A 21,899-nucleotide genomic window follows, 5' to 3' on the forward strand; every position below is an offset into this window, starting at 1 on the left:
AAAATGTCAAGAGTACAGATAGTTTTAACTTAAAGATAGTGTTTTGTTAAATTATCCACTGGGTTTATTATGAACCCACTCGTGTGAAGTCATCTCTGAAACAGAAAACGTGCAAATAATCCCAAAATACCACGAGTGCTCATTAGTGTTTTTAAAAATGTGTTAAATTTATCATAAGAAAATGTTTTGCAGAGTTCCGAACAATCAGATTTGAGTCAACAGAGACAGTGATGCATGGACAGTTTAAAATAGAAATATCCCCATATGTACATTTCAGTTAATCTCTGATGGCAGATGGGTCAAACAAAACAGAGATCTGAAACAAAAAAAAAAAACCTTCTGTCCCATGAATCATGGCTAACCGGGCAGTGCAGACGCTCTGACAGCATTTCACCCCAATAACAGCTGAACCCATGGGATGGATTTGGTTCCACTGATCGTGATCCAGGTCAAGGGGTCGAGCCTGTGCAGCACAAGAGGCCGGCTTCTCCCTTCGTCTGCGCGCTGCGATTGTGATTGGTGTCCCCAGAGGCCCCTGCAAACCGTGTTCCTGTGCGCGAGTGTGAATGAGTCATGTCTTGGCTGGAGCGTGTCTGAGTGGCGAGGCGGAGAATTCAGCGGGGAGGACTGTGCAGGGCGAAGAGCTGTCTCTATAATCCAGGGTAAACACTGAGCAGCATGACTGCACGCCTTAGACGTGACCAAAGCCGGCAGAACAGAAATGAATGAAACGACGAGGCTGCTGCTGCTCGCCTGCATGTTCGCCCGGCGCCGTTTGCCACCAGCACTTCCTATTTCATCTTCTTGTTTTTCTCCCCGCTTTTTGTAATTCCTCTTAGGGTTCGACTGGAGACTCTCAGCACTGAATTAACCTCTGGGTGGCACTGCTGGTGTCTGTTGTTTAAGGTCATGCCAGACTCAAGCCTGCCTCCCCAAATATCATTTGTTCTGCTATTTGCTGTTGCACCTCAAGTGCACCGTCGTATTTATTATTTCCAGTCGGGAACAGGACAGAGCTGCAGGTTGTGACGAGACTACAATGCAAATTACACCGAAGCACGTCACCTGGAAATATGCTGGGTTATTTCAGGAATGTCCGCTGGTTGCTGCAAAGCAGAGGCAGCGACACTCCGGGTTGATTTAATGAACAGAACATTCACTTCTCTACTTCTTCTTGTGGCAGCACGAGAATACGCACAAAGGATTGAGTCAGATTTCTGTGTTCTAACACGCCCACTTTTAAACAACTCTGTTGACTTGCATCTCATTCCAGCGTCGCCTTTCACACCAAAACATTCTGCATCAAAAAGCTGAGGAGAAAAGGATTGCACTCCACCAGAGTAAAGGTTTCCAGTGACCAGTAATTTCATCTATTTGGTTTATTTAAAAACAAGCGTGTGTGAATACCGCAAAGAATTTATATTTCAGTTCACGCAGAAGCCGTCAAAGCATTCAGATGTCACTGCCTCCTCTGAAAAGCATTTCTGAAATGTGTGAATACCCTTTTCATCTGCATATTCCACATGAAAAGGACAAATGAGAATGAGAATTGTGGCAACGTCGACACAGAGAACTGGTTCAGGGACTCATCAGCCTGCAGAGCAGATGATTTGAGGGATTTTCAGGGGGAATTTACTGGACATCGTTTCGCCAAAAATACAGAATCCATTAGATCCAACGTGTTCTGCCAAATCTCAGCTTTCAGAGAACTAATAAAACACCGATTTTTCTGTGTCCATTCAAGAAAAAAAATGAAGAAGCTTTCATCCAACATTAACGGCAGAGACAGATACAGACAGCGAAAATCGGAGCATCACTGAGATTGATTCATGTCGGAGTGCAGGAGTGTTTGTTGGTTGTAAATGAAGAAAAGCGAATTCAGATTCAGACGCAGCGAAACAGTGTGTGAAACATATTACTCTTCGGTGTCCAATTACTGGAGGAGTTGCTCACACACTGGGTCTGCCAAATTGAGCAGAGTAGGTCGAGACACTCGAGCGACTTCTCCCCCGGTGTGAGTGCGGTGGGGACAGATGGACGGGAGACGCTGGAGTGGAAGCTGGAGTCGACCCAGCCGGCTCAGTGTCAGTCCATCCGCTTCATCCCTGGCTCCGGCTCAACCCAGCCGGACGTCCTGTCAGCGCGCCAACGGAGAGCACCCACTGCTTCGTGACCCCGGCGTTAGGCTCTGACATGGCTGTCTTCATTTAACCTTTACTTATACCAGGAAGTCTCACTGAGAAAACACCCTGTTTGCGTTAGCTCCAGCCAAAAAAACTGTTGCCTTTGAGCGAAAGTCGTCTTGCATTTGGCAGCGAATCCATAAAGGCCATTTTAAGACATTTGACTCAGACAGGAATACTATTTATTTATTTAATTTTTTAAATATCATTAAAAGAGTGTGAAGGAGCTTCTGGCACAGTTGAGGACAAAGGGGGAGATAGAAACAACCTTTGGGAGGCAGATTGGAGAAGCTCCCAGCGGCACGCACACAGGATTCAGGATGGTGTTGGTGTCTTAATTTATGGTCTGTCCTCCTATGCAGGCAGTTTTATTACTCCATTAACGGACTTCGGTGCAGTAAGAACACATGTGAGGCCACTTTAACACAATGCTTCTGCTGTCGTCCGTCTTGATTTCCAGGTAAAAGCACCTTGCATCAGATGAAAACATTGATCTCACAATGGTTATGACAAGGGACACAAAAGCTGTAAATGCATCACACATCTTTTGCCATGCATCCAACCCATCCATCCTCCAGTCCATCATGTATTTGAGAGGCATTGTTTGCCCCCCCCTCCTCCTGGAAATATCTACATAAAATATGTTAATGAAATTAAACACGGAAGTGTGAGCGTGGATGCAGCCTGGCTCTAAATCTCTAATGACTCCCTGCCGTCCCTGGAAAAAGCCTGATTAATTTAGGAATGTCGGCTGCAGTGGAGAGTGATTAATTCCTCTCGGATTCAACCATTTAAACGAACAAGGCAGAGGGGAGAGAGGAAAACAGGGAGCCCAAAATATGGACTCATAATTAATACATTTGGATCATTTAATTAGCCACCCAAACAGAGGGAGAGCACGGCTACAATGTGTCACTGCTTTGTTCAAGTAATAGGCCACACTTAGTTCCCTCTCACAGACAGGCAGATATAATGAGTCCCCCTGTCGATAAGGGGGATATTGGACCATCTCTCAGGCCACTACATACGAGGAGACAGTTTGAACAAATGCTTACTTGTTTCTTTGATGTCTCATCAAAGAAACAAGTACGCATCTCTGACTAAGCAGAGATCGAGGGGAAAACAAGGTTTTGTCTAATGACACCCTGAACGCACAGCTCCCCTCTGAAAAGATTCAAGGATCTTTCCAGTTTAAAAACAAATGTCTCTGTTTTCTCTTTCAGAATGATGTGAAGATCAGTTACGGAGAACACTGCACCTCAGCTCATCTTTTCCAGCGTAATCCTGCTCCTCGCTGCTACACGATTCCCAGGGGTTTTGTGTGAGCTCTGTGTTTGTTCGGGAATGGGGACGTGCTTGGATAAAGGATGGACTTACTGCGGCCCCACTAAAGGTCACGGCCCTCCAAAGGTCATGTTGTGGCCCCTGGCACTGTGGCTATTGACTCTGATCTCAGTAAATCAAAAGACGACGGTTGGACAGACTCTGAATACCTTCCAATCAGAGAGGAGGGAATGGTCGCTGAACCACCTGACTGTGCATCAGACCACTGGGGCTCTGTACATCGGAGCCGTAAACCGAATCTACAAGCTGTCGTCTAATCTCACCCTCCTGGTGTCCCATGACACAGGGCCAGAGTATGACAACAAAGCTTGTTATCCTCCTCTGATTGTGCAGCCCTGCTCGGAGCCTCTGGCCTCCACGGACAACGTGAACAAACTGCTGCTCATCGACTACTCTCACAACCGACTGCTGGCTTGTGGCAGCCTCTACCAGGGCGTCTGCAAGCTGATGAGGCTGGACGACTTGTTTATCCTCGTGGAGCCCACACATAAGAAGGAACACTACCTGTCCAGTGACAACCAGACGGGGACAATGTACGGGGTGGTCGTGCCCTCGCAGGGTCAGGACGCCACTCTGTACATCGGCACGGCTGTCGGAGGGAAACAGGACTACTTCCCGACCATCTCCAGCCGCAAGCTCCCTCGTGACCCAGAGTCCTCGGCCATGCTGGACTATGAGCTTCACACTGACTTTGTTTCATCTCTCATAAAAATCCCCTCGGACACACTGGCACTCGTCCCCCACTTTGATATTTACTACATCTATGGCTTTGCTAGCGGCGGCTTCGTCTACTTCATGACCGTCCAGCCGGAGACCCCGGAGAACGGGATGCCTGCGGGCAGCTCCCCTGGCGACCTGTTTTACACCTCTCGCATCATCCGCCTCTGCAAAGGTGACAAGAGGTTCCACTCCTACGTGTCACTTCCTGTGGGGTGCGTACACAAAGGCGAGGAGTACCGCCTGCTTCAGGCTGCGTACCTGACCAAGCCCGGCAGGGTCCTGGCAAGGTCGCTCAACATCAGTGTTCAGGAGGACGTGGTCTTTGCTGTGTTCTCCAAGGGACAGAAGCAATACCACGACCCTCCGGATCACTCCGCCCTCTGCGTCTTCACCATCCAAGACATCAACACACGCATCAAGGAGCGGCTGCAGTCCTGCTACCAGGGAGAAGGAAACCTGGAGCTGCACTGGCTGCTGGGCAAGGACGTGCAGTGCACCAAGGCGGTAGGTAGAGAGAAACACAGACAGAGAACGACGCTCATAACATCATGTTGTGCACCCTCTAATTCTGGTCACAGAGTTGTAGACATTCACGTCCACACATGTTTAGACTAACTAACAAACCCACATGGTGGCGAGCAGCTCTGGAACCGGCTCTTTGAGTCTCCTCCTCTGTGAAATGCACTGGAGCCTAAATAGCTGATAGGCAGAGCGCCATCACTGTGCTGATGTCACCATTCAGGTTCTCAGGATCCCACGAGAGCAGAAGAGCTGGAGGAGATTAATTCCACAATGCTAATCAGAGAAGTGTGGAGCTTTGATTTCATTCAGGGGTTTGGGCACTGACCCCCTCCACCATTTCTCCCCATCTCCTTCCTTGTGCACTCGAATGCTGTCAGCAGTATTCGAGCCCTCTGAGACCTGTTCTTGATCCTGAGAAAAAGGGCTTTCTTGTAAATGTCCAAGTCTGCAGCCTTTGTGAAAGCTATAATTCTGCATAATGAGCGGCTTTCATGGAAAGGAGTTGAAAGTGAACCACGAAAACAATGATATTCATCACATCCACCGCTTTGGTGGTTCCCAACATGTACGTTCGTTCCAGCATGTTGGAAGATGTAATTTTATTCATGATGGCAACTGAGGGAGGAGAGATATACATGATAATTCAATAATTAACTCTCGCAGCGGAGTTAACCAAACAGCTTTATATCTAAAATGAAAAAATGAAAAGCTACGGCTCAGTTTTGTTAAGATGTCGTTCTTTGGTTAAATGATTAATTACTGAGTTTGACAGATCAACAGCAAAATGTTTACACGGATGCATCAAAGTGCCAAATAACACGAGTCTACAGGATCTGAGAAGCTTTAAGCTAAATACTACTGCTCACAATGACAATGCACACATGCTGATGAGGAGCAGGTATCAAGACACAACACAAAAAATCACTTGAGTAATCTGAGACGTTTTCAGACGTTTGCCTTTTCACATATGAAGAACGATGCAGGAGATTAGACGTGTTCTTAGACGTGTTCACAATAACAGGAAAATGTCTGTAACAATCAGGTTCTCTTTCCAATTGGACATCTTTGTCTTCATCTTCTACGTGTATGGCTGCTCTTTCATTCTGGGATATTAGTATTGATTTTGTTTTCAAATTTTTTGTGTCCGTCGCCTGTTAGACGATCATTAACATCCCCACTCGCTGGGAAGTTTCCTGCTGTATTCTTCTGTATTTTACTGGAGGGCCGGCAGGAAAAGTTCCAGAAAATGTCCAGAGGAAATGTGGATTCTATCGTCTACAGCGCTGCCGAAAAATTTTAGGAGAAAGTCGAGTCTGAGAGCGACGTATGATTCATCCTCACAACACCATGAATGTCCGTATCAAATTTCATGATGTTGTGGAAACATTTCACAAAAGACCAAACATCAACCTGATGGGTATCACTAGGGTCACAAGGGTTAATCCACTGGAGACAACGACTGAAAGATATAAGGCAGTTGTTGAGAAATGGTCGGAACAACTGACCGACAAACCCACACGGCCTCCCCAAGATTAAAAGTGATATTATTTCAGCACTGAAATGTAGGTAACAGTTTCTGATGCTCCTTTCCAGGCGTTATCTTAGATGTGACGTGAAAAATTCAGCAGTTTTGTGGGCCGCAAAAAAACCCAACAACGTTAAAACAGATTTCACAGATGTTTTTCTTCTAACAAGACTGGAGGTCAGGCACCAAGAGAAAGAGCAGGGCACTGGTGAGATATGAGGTTTGTTTACGCTGAGATCACTTCACCGATCACATTCAGTGAAGCTCAGGAGCGTCACTTGATAACAGGAAAAGCACTGCGAGGCAAAATATGTGCATGCAGGAAGTGCAGGAAGTGAAAGGAGAAATTAGCTGCCCTAAAAAGGTAGATTTACACACTGAGTGACTGACAATTAGCAAAGGTTTGAGGTGCATTTCAGCAGATGTAAGAGGACTGCTTAGCACGCAGCTCCCTTTGATGCTTAATCAAAACCTGACATCTCTTGTGCTGCGTGTTTGTATGATGTCGGATCAAGCGATCTGAAAAAAAAAAAATTCACAGAAACGGCCGCAAAACACACAGCGTCTCTCGTGTTTGCCATCAGCAATTAGTCTGCTCCGCGAAATGCGAGCGCTCCGAGGCTTGTTGATAAACGCAGCGGCCCGAACCCTTTTGAGGTAACGATTTCTACCCCTGAAGATTGTGCACTTAATGCATGTTAAGCTTAGCAGAAGTCAGTTTGAATTCTCTTCTCATATTTGCATGTGTCTACAGTGATCGCAGTCATTTTTTCCGGCTCCTGCTTATGTTGCTCCCCCCCTCTCGTTACCCTCATCTCCCCTCCTCATCTCTGTCATCCTCACTGCTCCTTCCTTTCACTCTCTCACCTTTTCTATCCCTCCTTGTTTTCACCTATTCTCCTGATTTCCTCCCCACATTTGTCTCTAAAACAATCTGCCTTCATTCTCCTGACACTCTCTTCATCTTCACCCCCCCCTCCTCTCTCTCCATGCAGCCTGTTCCCATCGATGATCACTTCTGTGGCCTGGATATAAACCAACCCCTGGGGGGTTCTCAGCTGGTGTCGGGTCAGACAGTCTTCACCGAGAGCAGGGACAGGCTGACCTCCGTCACCTCCTACAACTACAATGGACACAGTGTGGTCTTCCTGGGCACCAGAAGTGGACGGCTGAAGAAGGTGAGGACAGTGCGCCGACACTTCACAGCCATTAGTCTGTTTCCATAATAATACACTCAGGGACTGTCTGGTTGTTTTTGGTGAGTTGATAACTCTCAAATGCAGCCAGGCTCTTTGATGACAAATTGGCGGTTGTGGCTCATGAGGTAGAGCGGGTCAACCACTAAACTGAAATGGCTTGGTGGGTCGATTCCCAGCTCCTTGAATCTGCACGTGTCAGTGTCGTTGGGATAGAGATCTAACCCCACATTGCTTCTGATGGTTGTACCAGAAGTATATATATATATATATATATATATAGTTGTAAATTCTTCCTTATTTGTTCTTACTGAAGACAATAGGCTTTAAAAACAGGCCAAAGTTTATTTTTATATGGATCAAGTAGCTTCTGAAAACAGCTGAGCACTGAACATTTGTCGTGGCCTATTTCCAGCTGGAGATTTGGTCTTGTCCTGTATAAACCTAGAGTGAGGCAGCAGAACAAGAGCATATGGGACTGACTCAAAATAAACTACAGGACCCATGTTCATTGTGATGAAGGGATGTGTCACCCCGTGCAACAGTGGGTTATTGATGTGTTTTTAATAGACTTTGGACGTGTGTGGCACAGAGGAACAAACTGGATCAGGCACTGGCAACACAGGCAATTTTAATAGTATAAATGCATTAGCTGGTTTTAGTCTTTTAATTGGATTTGTTGAAATTGAAAATGTGGAATATCTCCAGGTAGGAAAACTTAGGGTAGACTCAAGACTCTTAAATGTATAACATGTAACTTTGGCCACTAGGGGTCCCGCAATCAAGACAATAACTAAAGACGACATCATGAAGAAGCGTAGGATCATGGGAGTTGTCGTTAAGATGAACCACGGCGACCAGAATGAAACGTAGTGTTACCTTGAATAAAATTGTGGATTTCTCTGGGTGTTGACATTGTAAGTTGATAATTTAGGTGCACAAGTGAACAAAATACACAACGTGGGTCCGGTCGTTTGAAGGCATTTTAATGAAGTATTCCATTATATGTTTAAGTTCGACTTAAGAGTTGTATGTCTTAAGAGAACCAGGAAATAGAAAATCACAAAACATCCGATAGAATCCGAAAATAACTTTAGAATCGAATAGTCTGTGAAACAAGGAAAACACAAGTTAGATCTGTTAGATGAGTAAATTATAATTACAGTCTTTGTGTTTTCTTGTGCGTCATGAGGATATTCTAGATATTCATATGCTATATATATTTAAAGCAGTACACGTGAATCAGCGTACTGGATACAAAAAAAACCTACAAGTTTGCATAAACATGTAAAAATTCACCTCAAGTCCTCAGCCATGACGTTCGGAATCAGAGAAGTGGCCATTTAAGTGCTTCGTAATGCTGAAAGCCACTCGAATGGAAATCCAGCAGGAGGACTTTAGAGGCAGTGGAGCTGCATAATGTCGTGTTTCTTTCAACTAATACAACAGAACTGAAGGGACATGACAAGTGCTTCAGTTTTGGCTCAAGTAGCCACGGATGGACATTTACATCGTTTCATTTTTTTCGCCCGAGAGCCCAGTGCCGCGTGATCACTGCACCTTTGTTCCGCTGCATAATGTCCCGCCACAGCCATCGTGATATATTATACTTAACCAGTTATGCTAATTAGGTCGCTAATTGGGCAGATTATGGTGTTAATTTGTGTTAATGGATTAAAGACACAAAAAAACAGCTTCGGATGATGAATCTCTGTGGTGTATTCCTCCTGGACAGATGGTGCATTACGTGACATGGAGTTTAAGGCATTAAAGGTGTGTTATTTAAAGTTCAGGTTCAGTATCGTTCAGACTACATCAAGCTGATTCATGACTCATGTTTCGTAGTCTGGGGTTTGTTTAGTTTAACTCATTCAGCCAGACATAGTGTTAGTGGATGGGGGGGGTTCTTGTCACCCCTGTCGGTTTGCTGGTTTGTTTGTCATCAGGATTACGCAAAATCTACTGAACAGATTTTTCGCCAGTCTTGGTAAAAGAATGGGCCAAGACAGAAGCCATTAATTTATTCCACAGATTCAGACAAAGGAGGGAAGATCCAGGAGTTTTTTTTATCACTTGTTTCTCATCGATTTCTCAGGCAATCATTCATGGATCTTGATTAAAAACATCAGGCATATTTAGGGGGCTGATATCTATGAGTCTTTGAGCTTGATTAAATTGAAGTGGACTGTTGGGCCATTCTACTTAATCTCTGTTCCTAAACCGACGTGCAGGAAACAGGCATCTGTTGGCTCCTTTTACACAAGACCCGCAGAAATAACATGACCTCTATATCTGCGAGGTTCATGAAGTGGATTCAGCTCATTGTCTATCATGCTTCCTCACAACAACGTACTGTAGCGATACATTATAGTCACCGTCCTATAAGGGTCAGTGTTTGATCGCACTGGACTGACTTGGTAGCACCGAGGGCTCTTTTATACTGCACAGTCATACAGCGTGCAGCTGACTGTTGTGACATTAGCCTGCGGGCGTCAGTCTTATGAGGAGCATGCTGTCTGACACTTAACACACACACACAAACAAACACACACACACACACACACACACACACACATCCGGTTTGGGAGAGGCGATAGCATCAGTGCAGCTCTTTCATCGGATGAGGCGCCGGGGGGAAAAATGACAAGATAGCCTGACAGAAAGAGACAAAGAAAAAAGAGAAACAGTGTGAGAGAAAGACAGGAGATTGACCGAGGGGAGAAAATAGCAGAACAACAGATACTCGGGTCGAGCGACAGAGACATTAAACAAGAAAACGAAAGAGAGACAGAATAAGAAAGGTGGACCGAGAAAACCACGGAGGAATATAATGTGTTGTATGTGCTCAGGAAATAAGGAATGGCTCTGGTGAGCAGAGTGAAATATCCGTCATAACCGTGTTAAGTGCCGAGTGTCTTAAGGCCAGAGTTTGTCATTACACTGAGTGAACATGCAACGGTGACTCAGACTCCCAGGAGCCTCCGCGGAGCACAGGGTCACCACTCCAATCCTATTCCATCACCCCCAAATGGACAGCGGAGTGGGAATGGGGCATGACAATAAATGCCATCAATGGATCATTCCAGCAGCAGGGCCATTGCAAAGGTCAAGCCTGCCACAGGAAGGGTGTAGCCGGGGTGAAAGGTCACGGGGATAACCGACCGCCTCGCCGACCAGGCTCCATATGGAAGTGTCCATCAACATGCCTTGATTAGGCTCCTCGTGTTTCTGATACAACGACATTTCCATCACTGTCTGCGGCAGTTTTCCTGCCGTAGGTGGTTGATTTGAGCGTAGTAATGTGACCCTGCGGGCAACTCTGAATACAAAAGGGGCTTCTGCATGTTGCATGATGCACGCTAATGAGGTGAATCCAGGTAAAAGTGATTATCTCTCACTGATCCTTATTCAAATCTATTCCCGTCTCAAGGCAGGAGGCGCCGACACGTACAACTTCCAGTGGCACCGATGGCATAGTTTCAATTTGTTAGCAAAATATACTACAATTCTAGTGGGAGCCGCCGAGGGCAGGATTAGCATTTCAGTCAGCGCAGTCACGTCAGGGTTTCAACCATTTACTGCTACAGGGATCTTCAGTAGAGTTTCATGCTATGTGGTTCTGCTCACGTGTCCCTGAGCTCAAAAAGCCGCTGAGCCCAGCCTGAGATACACACCATGCATTTTTCATGAAGGCCTATTCTCCAGAAACACAACATGTTAAATATACATAACGTGGGTATTATTGAAAAAATTATCAAAAGTCGTAGAAGGTCAATAAATCCTCAAAGGAGGCAGAGAGAGAGTTGATTTAAATTCATTTGAGTTACATATTCATCTGAAATACTGAATTCTCAACATGGATTGAATAAACTGAATCATCCACGCCGATCAAATCAGATCAGAATTATTCTCGTGCATCTCTCAGCCGCATCATACAACCTGCAGAGAGGTGGTTGCTTAGCTATTACCCTCATAAAAAAATACCTTTTGTATTGAAATGAAAGAAACTCAGAATAGAAAGTGACTGATGTTCCTAGGGAACCGTGCAGAGAACCTCGCACTGCGTTGTGCATGTGTGAAAGGCAAACTGAGGAGAAAATCTGGACCCAATTCTCCGGAGACCCTCCGCAGGACATGTCTAAAAAACAGCTTAAAACTAATTGTGCATCTACCAGAACCGCTGAGAGGCCCAATAACATATTATAATATCATCCCACACTGTAATAATAATAAGAACAACCAGAAGATCACTATCAGCTAATCTAAGATGGTGCCCAGGGTCGTAGGGAGTCAGTAAACCTTTGATATACTTTACGCTTAATGGTCATTAATAAAATTTCAAAACCAACATGGAAATCTGACTATAAATCACTATTGTACCTGAATTTGATTATTATCTGTTGATCAATACATTTTCCTGAGCCAATTCCAAAAAGTACAGATAACAAACATCATCGCCGCATCTTTTATGTTCCATTCCTCTTCAAGGACATATACGCTTTTCTATCTCTGTGCTACTGTAACAGGTAAATGTGCAGCAATCACAGTGTGGAATGACATCATACCTTTGCTTACCCTGTGGCGGCCTTAAACATATAACAGGTGTTGAGTGGAATTGATTTTCCGAGGAAATGTTTCTGCAGAGCACAGTGATGTAGGAAAAAGAAACAGGACGACAGTGTTGCACTGAGCGAAACATGATGCTTCTCTGACACCGTGAGTATAGTTAGAAGATGGTGCAACTCTACACCAAGATGTTCCTGCATGTTGTGTTTCCTGTGTTTCTCGATTCAGAGGAAAAAAAATCAATGATGTCATAGCTGCCAGAGAGAAGCTACGGCGCTATTTTAATGTGTGATTAATCTTTTAATCGGTGCCAGAGGACTTCACCTGAGGCAGTCGATGCTCTAGACAGATGAGAAACAGAGAGTAGACTGTGCTTTAAATGAAGCATCGCACATTTGAGCTGCCTCACCACTGCTCTTTTAGAAAGGCCTCCGATTGCTGTACTTTTGTGCAATAACTCTCTTAGTGCTGGTAAATATAATATGGAGGATGCTTATGAAGGGTGCCGTTTTGAATGAAATACTCAGGACCGTCACGTTGCCTCAGTGGCTGCTGTGACTCAGACTCAGCCGTATTCCTCGGGAAGTGGTCGGAAATGTTAAGCTGGCAAATAAAGCCTTGGTCAAATACTCCCATGTGCAAATAGTGGATTCATTATGGCTTATTGAGAGCCGGCCGGGTGGGGAGATTCTCCAGCGCATGGCTAAATGACTCAGACGGTTTCTAAGGGGGAGATTCTGTGATTGGAATCATTAGAATAGACTTTCAGAGGAGGGGAGGGGCCCTGGCTGAATAAGTGTGTTTGAAAGGCTAAATTGAAAGGATTTTCAAAACTGCATGAAGGGAGCTGGACCTGAGGGGGAAAAGTCCTCCGAGCAGATCGCTGTTAGATGTCTTAGTGCAGCTGAAAGAGTGGATGGTATTAAGAAAGGCTGTTTTGTGATAACGCGTAAAAGGTGTCCAACTTCCTGATTTTCCCGACGACCCTTTTTGTTTAGCGGCTCCATCTTCTTTCTTCTCTCGACGGGGAAAAGCCCCCGTGGCTGCGTTGCACTCAAGAAAATTACGACCATACGGGTGCCATGAATTGTTCCACTGTCCCCCTCCCACTCATTTGGTTGGTGGGCCATGGGAACCTGGTAAACAATGGGAATGATTGCAGGGAACGGGGGCCCCACGGAGGAGGACAGGAAACCATGTCCTCAAGGAGAGAGAAAAGAAGTCAACAGGCAGAGACTCCGAGGAGACTGTGGTCAGGTTGGAGAAATTGCGGTATGAAGACTTGGAGGCCGGCCACGCAGCTGAAGGTTGGAGCGAGCTGAACATTTGGCTGCTGCGAACTGAGAGGCTTTTAACCCCCAACAACACACATGCACGCACGCGAACACGCCATGACCTCTTTTCCGGCTCGGTTGGTAATCACGTTTAGATACGGGCACTTGCCAACATACAGCGTACTTAGTGGCCGTGATCCATTCAGCTCTCTTTGTGACTGCAGTTAATGTGATGGCTGAATGATTAGCCGGTGTCCTGTAATACACATCACCACCTCGGTGACCCCTCGTCCCCACACCACCGCTCTTCGTTTTCATTACAGCGGCGCAGTTCTGTCCTCAGCTTTGTCTCATTAGAATTCACAGAGCCATGATGAATCTATGGGATAATCAATGCCCGCTCTCCACGGCTGTCGTCCATGATCGGACCATATGCACAGCCACTCAACCTTAAAGGCGGCCAGTTGTCTGGCCCTTCTGTCGCTGCGTGCCCCTTGTGTCAATATTGAGTCAAGCCTTGGAGCATCCTCCGTGAATTCTGTGCCAAGATCGCTCTTGCTTACAGTCTGTGTACATCTAGTCTAGGTCTGGTGTTGCGTGTATTTTCATTCTGTGCCCTGTTCCATTGTAATGGAAGATTTATTTGTGGTTTCCTGTAAAAGTGTAAATGTTTTCACATTTGGTGGCTTGTAATGTAATGGTGGGTGATTTCTGAAGGTCTCAGATGAAACATGAAAGAAATGTGGTCCGACGTTGCACCGTGATAGAGCTTCAAACATGTGACAAAACTGAGAAAAAAACATCTCACAGTGTGACTGATCCTTCAACCTATGTGTCAACCAACCAATGGTTAAGCAGCATGTTCTAAAATTATACTCAGATCACGCCCCACCCCTCAGAACTTTATGGAAATGTGTTCAGTAGCTTTTTGTATAATCCTTCTGACTAACAAACCAAAGACAACATAAACTCCTTGTCAGAGTTAATGGCACCTTGTTCCTTTGCCACAACCAGGTCCACATTTTCCTCCTCGCCGTCTTTGGATTTTTTTTTCCATACACACAAATACCACTATTGCAAGAGCTCCATTCCTGCTTGGCTTCATTCATTGTTTACTTCTGTAGTTGTAATGATGGATGAGGGACACTCATCATGTTTCATTCTTGTAGATCGATAGATTCCTTTAAGATGGATGTATGTTGTATATTGACTTACATCATAGCCTTCGATTCACTCGGTGTTATTGTCGTGCAGTCTACATCAAACTAGATGTTGTACCCGAGTTTATTAGATCCATGTCGCACAGATGCTGAAATTTCACAGTCTGTAGATGTCTTACATCAAATGACAAATTAGTTTTCATCAAAAAGTCATGTTGTGACTGAAGAGGTCGTTGTAGGAGAAGTGAAATGACCTTCTTGTGTCTGGTTCAACTTGGACAGACTTGTTTTTTTTAGGGACAGATGAAACCCATCAGAGTGGCAGATTGGGAATGGTTGGTTGACCGGAGTGCACCGTGCCTACTGGGTCTTCATCCATATGTTTACGTGAGTTGGGTGAATCTGAAGGGCACAGAGCGTCTGGCCACATATGGACACACTTCTTTTAAAGATCGGATGGCCATTACCGCATAAACACAGCAATCATCTGCTTACAAGGTTTCCCAATCTGCGGCGGAAAAACATAGGTTCAGGGCTGTTTCCATGTATACTTCCTCTCAGCATGAATAAAACCATCATCCGACATGAATCACAGAATCAATCCCACATGTAAATGCTCACGGGAGAATCAGTTCGGTGGGGGTGTGCTGCTCATGCAAGCTCTGGCAGCTTTACGACGGAGCCAACCCGGCTCAGGCCAAGTGACATCTTAGAAGTCTGGGGTTTTTGTGTTTGCTTTGGCTCGCAACAGGATGAGAGTGCAGCCGAGCAGTCGGGATGAAACCCCCGGCCATGAGAAAGGGAGGCTGTTTTCGTTAAGCGCACACGGGCTCAGGTTGCAGATCTGTTTGCGGAAGCCAGTTGTTTATATCCATCGCAGGTTCTGTCAGGGAATTTCAGCAGCGCAGAGGATATTGTTGTTGCCTTAAATATTATTCATGGGTTAAATATATATCATCAGCAGACAAGCTGGAGAGGGAACGAAACAAGACGCCAGCTGAGGTCATATAAACATGTGGTATTAATGGCAGTTCAGTTCAGTTACATGACGTGGACCACACAGAGATCTGCTCGAGTTTTTAAAAAGGAAAAGTTTACTGAGGAAGTATGTTACCCTTGTTACTGACCTCAAAGAGATGATGCCTCAACTACTTGAATGAGAACCCATTTCCACTTCATTCATCCTGGGCAGGATCAGATGTCTGAGAGCCGAGTGCGAAGCAGCTGTGAAGTACTGGAGGTGAATCTAGGTCTGATTGCCGTATTCGCAGATGTTGAAGTGCAACTACACAAGTGTGGAAAGTGGAATTACCTATGAAGTGACACCAAAAGACTCAAATTATCTGTTTTTCTAAAGTGACAGGAAAAGGGATTGTATAGAAAGCGCTCTGACCTTTTGTGACATATATCTGATTCCTGATCAGCCCAATCACTGAATTCTCCAGGGACAAAAAATACGATTCCTATCTTTTAATGAATAGTTTGCAAAGTAAACTTTCGTTGTACCTAAGCTACTTACCTGCAGAAGTTTTTGGCAGTTACCACCCTCTGAACTGGACGAGGACCAACCCTGATCAGCATTTCAGCATTCACGGTGCATTTGGAGTCTCCAATTAAACTAATCTGCGTGTCTTTGAAATGGGGGAGGAATCCGGAGCACCTGCAGGAAATCCATGCAGATACTGGGAGAACATTAAAAACAAGCAAGACCCCGGACGAACTGGGATTCAAACCGAAAACCTCCCCGCTACGGTGTGATGCGAATAATAGAAACACACATATGTGGCAAAATGCACATCACGGATTGTTGTATGTTTGGTGTGTGTTCTTGACGTGCCGGCCGCGATCAATGACAATGTGTCGATCAAACAAGTGATCGTGGACTCAACGACAGATTTAATGAGAGCAAACAACAAAAGAGTGAGTGCTCAGTGTGTTTCTATGCAAGTGTACACTCAGTATTTGGATCTAAAATGCATCCAACACATAGATCACTTTGTGTTGAACATCTGTATCGCAACATACAAAGAGGTGTTTCTCACTCCCTCATTAATTGGAATGGTTGGACAAAATAATGGGAACACCAGTCAGTACATCACAACGAGTGCCACAAATCACAGCCTCTAAAAATGATCAAACAATTGAATCAACAGGATTTAGCCAAGATTTCTGTTGTATTAATTTTTTAGCCACATGTTCCTAATAAACTCACAACGGAGTGTGTCTCTGTGTGTGTGTGTCTTTGTTTTGCCCGAGTGCCTAGGTGAGTGTGTTCGTGTGTGTGTGTGTGTGTGCAGCTTTTGTGTGTCCTTTACAAGCAGGCTCATTATAAAACCAATTAAACCTGCCTTACTCTCATTATGGAGCTGTGGGGCTTAAGGAGAGATTGAGGACCTGTTGTGCCCCCGTGGGGATTCTGCCCGGTCAGCCCTGTTTGAAATGATAAAACCACATCTTAAAGCTGCTGAAATCAAACACCGCGGATCGGTCATGATGGTTCAGTGTTTGTCTGAGTTCACCCCCTCCCTCAGCCCTCGGTCAAACTCATCATAGCCGACTTTAAAAGGAAAAACACCACAAACCACACATACAACTTGGGAACACCACAATCTGGTTTCTATCTGTGCTATTTATGATATTAGGAGTGTGGGAAAAGAAATGTATACTGTGATGCAAATAGTGCGTAGGACCATGGAGCAGTTGGATGAGTCGTATGAGGAGGAGAAAGAAAACAGACAATGAGCGAGCTTAACTCCGAGATAAATCCGTCTATGAAATAACTATTTAATGGGATTGTGCTCGGACTGTCTGCTGAGAGACAAACTTTCCCTCTATGATCTGGAATCCACATCACATGTCACTATTGTTCTCATGACTTTGGTGTTTTTTTGTTATGCAGAGGATGACGCTCCCAACCTTCCTCATAACCCCAAAGTGTCTTCCCCTCCCTCCCACCCACAACAAGAACAACACACACTTGCGTTCCGAACAGATTTCTCTCCCTCCCTCCTTCGTTCTCGGTCGGCGGCGCTGACGCTCTGGGAGGCGCAGCTGCCTGGAAGGTGGAGGCGTGATTGATTGATGAAGTTTAGGTTGCCCACGGGATCCAATCATGTAATCAGTTTGTATTGAACGACTGTCCCCGCTGAGCGACTGCTGAGGCTCTGCCACCGCGTGTGTGGAAACTAGACCTGGCGCCCGTTCAAAATCTTCTGCAGTCAAATTTGATTTGCGGGCGGCGAGGTCGCCGAACGCCACGTGCCAGGACGCATGCAGGGACGACGGGTGTAGTCGCGCCGCAGAAGTTTCGCAACACTTCCACGATTCTCCGCTCCAATTCCTCATTATTGCACATTTATGTTAATTATTATGATTGAGAAATTAATTCAGCTTCACTGTAATTGAATCACATGGTTAATGATCCAATCTCCATGGAATTTAAATAGGGCTTCAACCTGGGTTTGCATTGCTAATAAGGATTTTTTTTCTTTTCTCCAGCTACCCATGCTTTATTCAGACTCATTTCACACTTCTGACTCAGATTTCAAGTGTCAACGTATCATTACTGTGTGATGCAATGCACATCGTTCCTGCGCCAATGGTGAGAGATGAGTTTTAAAAGTTCACATAAAGGTATTTTTATGAAATAGAAAAAGAATTTAGGAGCATTGCCTGGTTTTTGGTGCTGCAAAGGACTTTGGGTAATAATAATGAAACGTAAAGTTAAAACACTTTCATTATGCAGAGAGTACAATGAGCAGGTAGTTTATATTGGCAATAATAAAGGGTTCTAAGCTTTAAAAGCATTTCCTCGTCTTCACAGAGCTGCCTTTCCACAGCTCCGGAGTCACTTCGCCACCGACAACAAAGACAGACCTGCTTATTTGTCTGCGTCGCTGTAACAGCACACCTTGTTTGTAGGCAGAGGTGGGAGAGGAGGATTGAAAAGTCTTCACCGGTGGGGCATCTGTTCTCCATGCTTGCATTTAATGAGCCCCAAAAGACGGCTGCCTGAAAGTCACTCCAAAGTCAAATTAAGGCTGAGCTCACTGAACATGTTTTTAAAACTCAGCTGCATCATGGCAGGAGCCTCAGGGGTGGATTTAGGTCGCTCGCACCGGCCGACTGGACAAGTGAGTGAGAAGCAGCAGCTCAGACTTTCTTTCCTCTTCTCAGCCTCGGCTTCACAATGAATTCAGTCTCTTGGCGGAAGAAGACAAAGCATAGACACACACACACACACACACACACACCACTAAAACACACACATACCCTGGTTATTGTGAGCTTCACGCAGACCTTAATCAGAGTCTTTGAATGCAGCGTAGAGATGAATACATGGGATATATATTATATATTTTTCCTCAGGCAAGGGTAAAGGACAGAGGACAGATTGTCAAGCCCTATGAGGCAAATTGTGATTCATGAATGGGATATACAAATACAAATTTGTTAATACATTTTAGCAAACTACAGGAAACTGTTGCGTCTATAGAGCCCAACCAATATGTCAGTGTGTCGATATTAACGCCCGATATGATAACGATGCATTCTGGGTGAAGACATTCTAGGTAAAGACAGCTCTGTGTTACAAACCCTTTTGTGCAGCAAATTACAAGGTAGAACCAGACGTGTGCATCTATGTTTACATTTTATGTAAAAAAAAAAAAAATTGTATTCACTAAAATTCTATATATTTGTGTTTTTCTTTTATTCATAGTTATTTAAAGTAAAGTTTACTGTACTGTAACATTTCAAACCTCAGTAACATTTCTTTGTCATGACTAATTGATAACGATATCTTTTGGAATCCACATTTGTTAAATACTTACAGGCTGATATTTCGATATGATATATGTTTTACTCTCTAATGTCTGTACTGCCGTCGGCCCCCAACAGTCGATCTGTCTACTTCAAGACTTTGTGCTAAGTTGGCGAAACAGTTTGTCTCATCGTGCTTTTCATCGTACCTGCGTTCACTGTGTGAACTATCCATTCAGTTGTGTTTCTCGTAGGGAGCGAAGCGGCTTCAGTGATGTACTTCCATGTCCTTCTCTTTCATATACAAACGAACAGGCTGTTTATTTATTTACTGGAAGCAGCTTCTCTGTTAATGAGCTAATGTTCTAATTGATTGCCGTCCTGCAGAGAGTTTGTTTACAGCTGATAAGTCGTTATCAGATAAGTCTCTTTGTCAGCATAGAATAAAACGTAAACGGCTCGTACAAGAGGACACGATGCAGCGTTGTAAAATCTGGAGAAACGGTCTGACTAATGTGGAGAGAGACTTCTAAAAGGTTTTTGCCAGAGTGGTGAAATCAGCAGGAATGCGATCGACCACACAGAAGAATATATAGATTTGTATTTGAAGTGGGAAAATACTTCAGACGATAATAGTAAATATCATATAATAGTAAAATGCAGATGGTGGAAATCCAACTGAGACAAAGCTGTTTGTGTGATATCTTATTACATTTAAAGAATACCTCCTCATGACACGTCCACATCAAGGAAGCGTACGATGCAAACAGAGTGATTTCACCTGACACATGTACAGTAACCGCTCATTCCTTATGTCCTGCAGCACGTCTCTCACCGTCTCTGTGTTTGTCTGTGTCTCTAAAGATCAGGGTGGATGGTCCTCTGGAGGGAGGAGTGCAGTACGAGACAGTGACCGTGATGAAGGACAGCGGCGTCATCCTCCGGGACATGGCCTTCTCCCTGGACAGGAACTATCTCTATGTGATGTCTGACAATCAGGTGAGGAAACACCCTCGCTCCTCTGCATCTGTCAAGAGAAACACTGAGCGTGAGATGTAGTGAGTAGCGAGACCGCCCTTCAGGGGGACCTCGTGGGTTCAAGCCCCAGAGACATGTCCTTGAGTGAGACACTGTATGTGAGGCAGAGTTTAACTTTAACATGAGAGGGTGCGGTGTGGAAATAACAGATAACCATCGACACAATAACAAAACAATCTCCTTGCCTAACCACTATTCTCTGAGGAAGAAATGAGGAGCTCAGACAATCATGCGAGGATGTTTTCGATCATAGCATAAAAATAGCATAAAAACGCTGGGTTTTGTTTTTATATTTACGTGGTTCTCCCCGGGTGCAATGAAAATGTTGCTGCGGAAAAGGAAAGCAATTGTGGGAACGGCTATTTCTCCTTTTCTTTCATAAAGGATGGTTCAGTGTTTCCTACGCTGAAGGTGATGAGAAAGGAAGCATCGCAGCTCCTTTCCTCGTCATTTAGAGAACTCGAACAGCTCTTAAATACTGAAATATTGGTATCTGTCTTATAGTCTTATAGTTTTCACCTATGTCCATTTGATTGTTGGATATGTTGGTGGAAGGATGTGGGTCAGGGAAGAACCAGTCACATTTTGGTGCTGACCCAGATCAGGGGGCGGATCCAGGATTTCTTTCTCCATTTTCCAGGGAATAATTTATGGATTTTGCTGAAAAATATCAGTCACATTTAGGATAAATCTCTGATTAGTGCAGCTTGATTGGCTTTGAGGTGGCCGTCGTGCCTTATTGACGGAGGTATGCGCTCTGCTGAGTCCCTTCTAGCTTCTTAAGTTTTTAATTTGAATCTAATTTATTGGGGATGCTGCAAAACGTCGTGTTTGGCTTTGGTGCGCACAGATAACAGCATTACTGTTAGCATTAGCCTCATTGTGCAGAGTCTGGGAATTAGCAGTCAAACTGTTTTAAATCAAAAACATTAATTTATGATAAACGCTAAATTAATTCCATTTGTTTGGAATCCGACCAAATGATTATGACTTATCCCCCGAAACCCCGATGTGGCAAATCTCTAACATTCACACACCGTATAGTGAGTCCACAGTGGGGATTGTTAAATATGCAGGCTGAGCGTAAGGGGATGGACCGCTGCTCTAATTACTTATCCATGCGAATCGACTTACAGTGCATGCATCTTTTGTACACACACACACACACAGACACACACACACACACCATAGAAAACCATTAGCAGCTTCTTTCTCTGTGTGGCTGTATCCCCCCTCATCTGCTCCTCACTTGGCCCGGCATCACAGCGGCGAGCAGTTGTTGTTGTTGTTGGACGATATTCCTGCTCTCATTGGAGATAAGAGCGAAACAGTGGTAATCACTTTCAACTCCCCATCAAGTGATTATTCTGGCGTGGCTGCGTGGCACTGTGAAATGGGATTAGGTTTCAGTTTGGCCAAAAAAGAAACAGAAAAACCGATCACTGCTCTCAGTTGTCTCCCGACTGCTGGAATGTATTGAGCCGGAGTCGGGGCCGAGGCAAAGGCCACTGTGACAATTGTGGCGGTGTCATTTATTTCAGAGAGGCTCCAAAGTCTTTTTTTTTGTGGACCTTGAAAAAGTGTCTGAAAATCCATAAAAACACAAAGTT

The 21,899-nt window shown here is 44.7% G+C and overlaps 1 protein-coding gene across 1 annotated transcript in view; it reads left to right on the forward strand.

The window, feature by feature from the left end:
• LOC118103543 (plexin-A2) overlaps window positions 1-21,899 on the forward strand; it is a 74,768-nt gene that overhangs the window by 8,154 nt on the left and 44,715 nt on the right. The window contains exons 2-4 of the mRNA XM_035150616.2: window positions 3,407-4,751; window positions 7,290-7,472; window positions 20,116-20,250. Coding sequence (XP_035006507.2) covers window positions 3,528-4,751; window positions 7,290-7,472; window positions 20,116-20,250 — 1,542 coding nt within the window. The 5' untranslated portion in view covers window positions 3,407-3,527. The remainder of the gene's footprint in view (window positions 1-3,406; window positions 4,752-7,289; window positions 7,473-20,115; window positions 20,251-21,899) is intronic.

Source organism: Hippoglossus stenolepis, chromosome 3 (genome assembly GCF_022539355.2).
Source record: "Hippoglossus stenolepis isolate QCI-W04-F060 chromosome 3, HSTE1.2, whole genome shotgun sequence".
NCBI classification, from domain to species: domain Eukaryota; kingdom Metazoa; phylum Chordata; class Actinopteri; order Pleuronectiformes; family Pleuronectidae; genus Hippoglossus; species Hippoglossus stenolepis.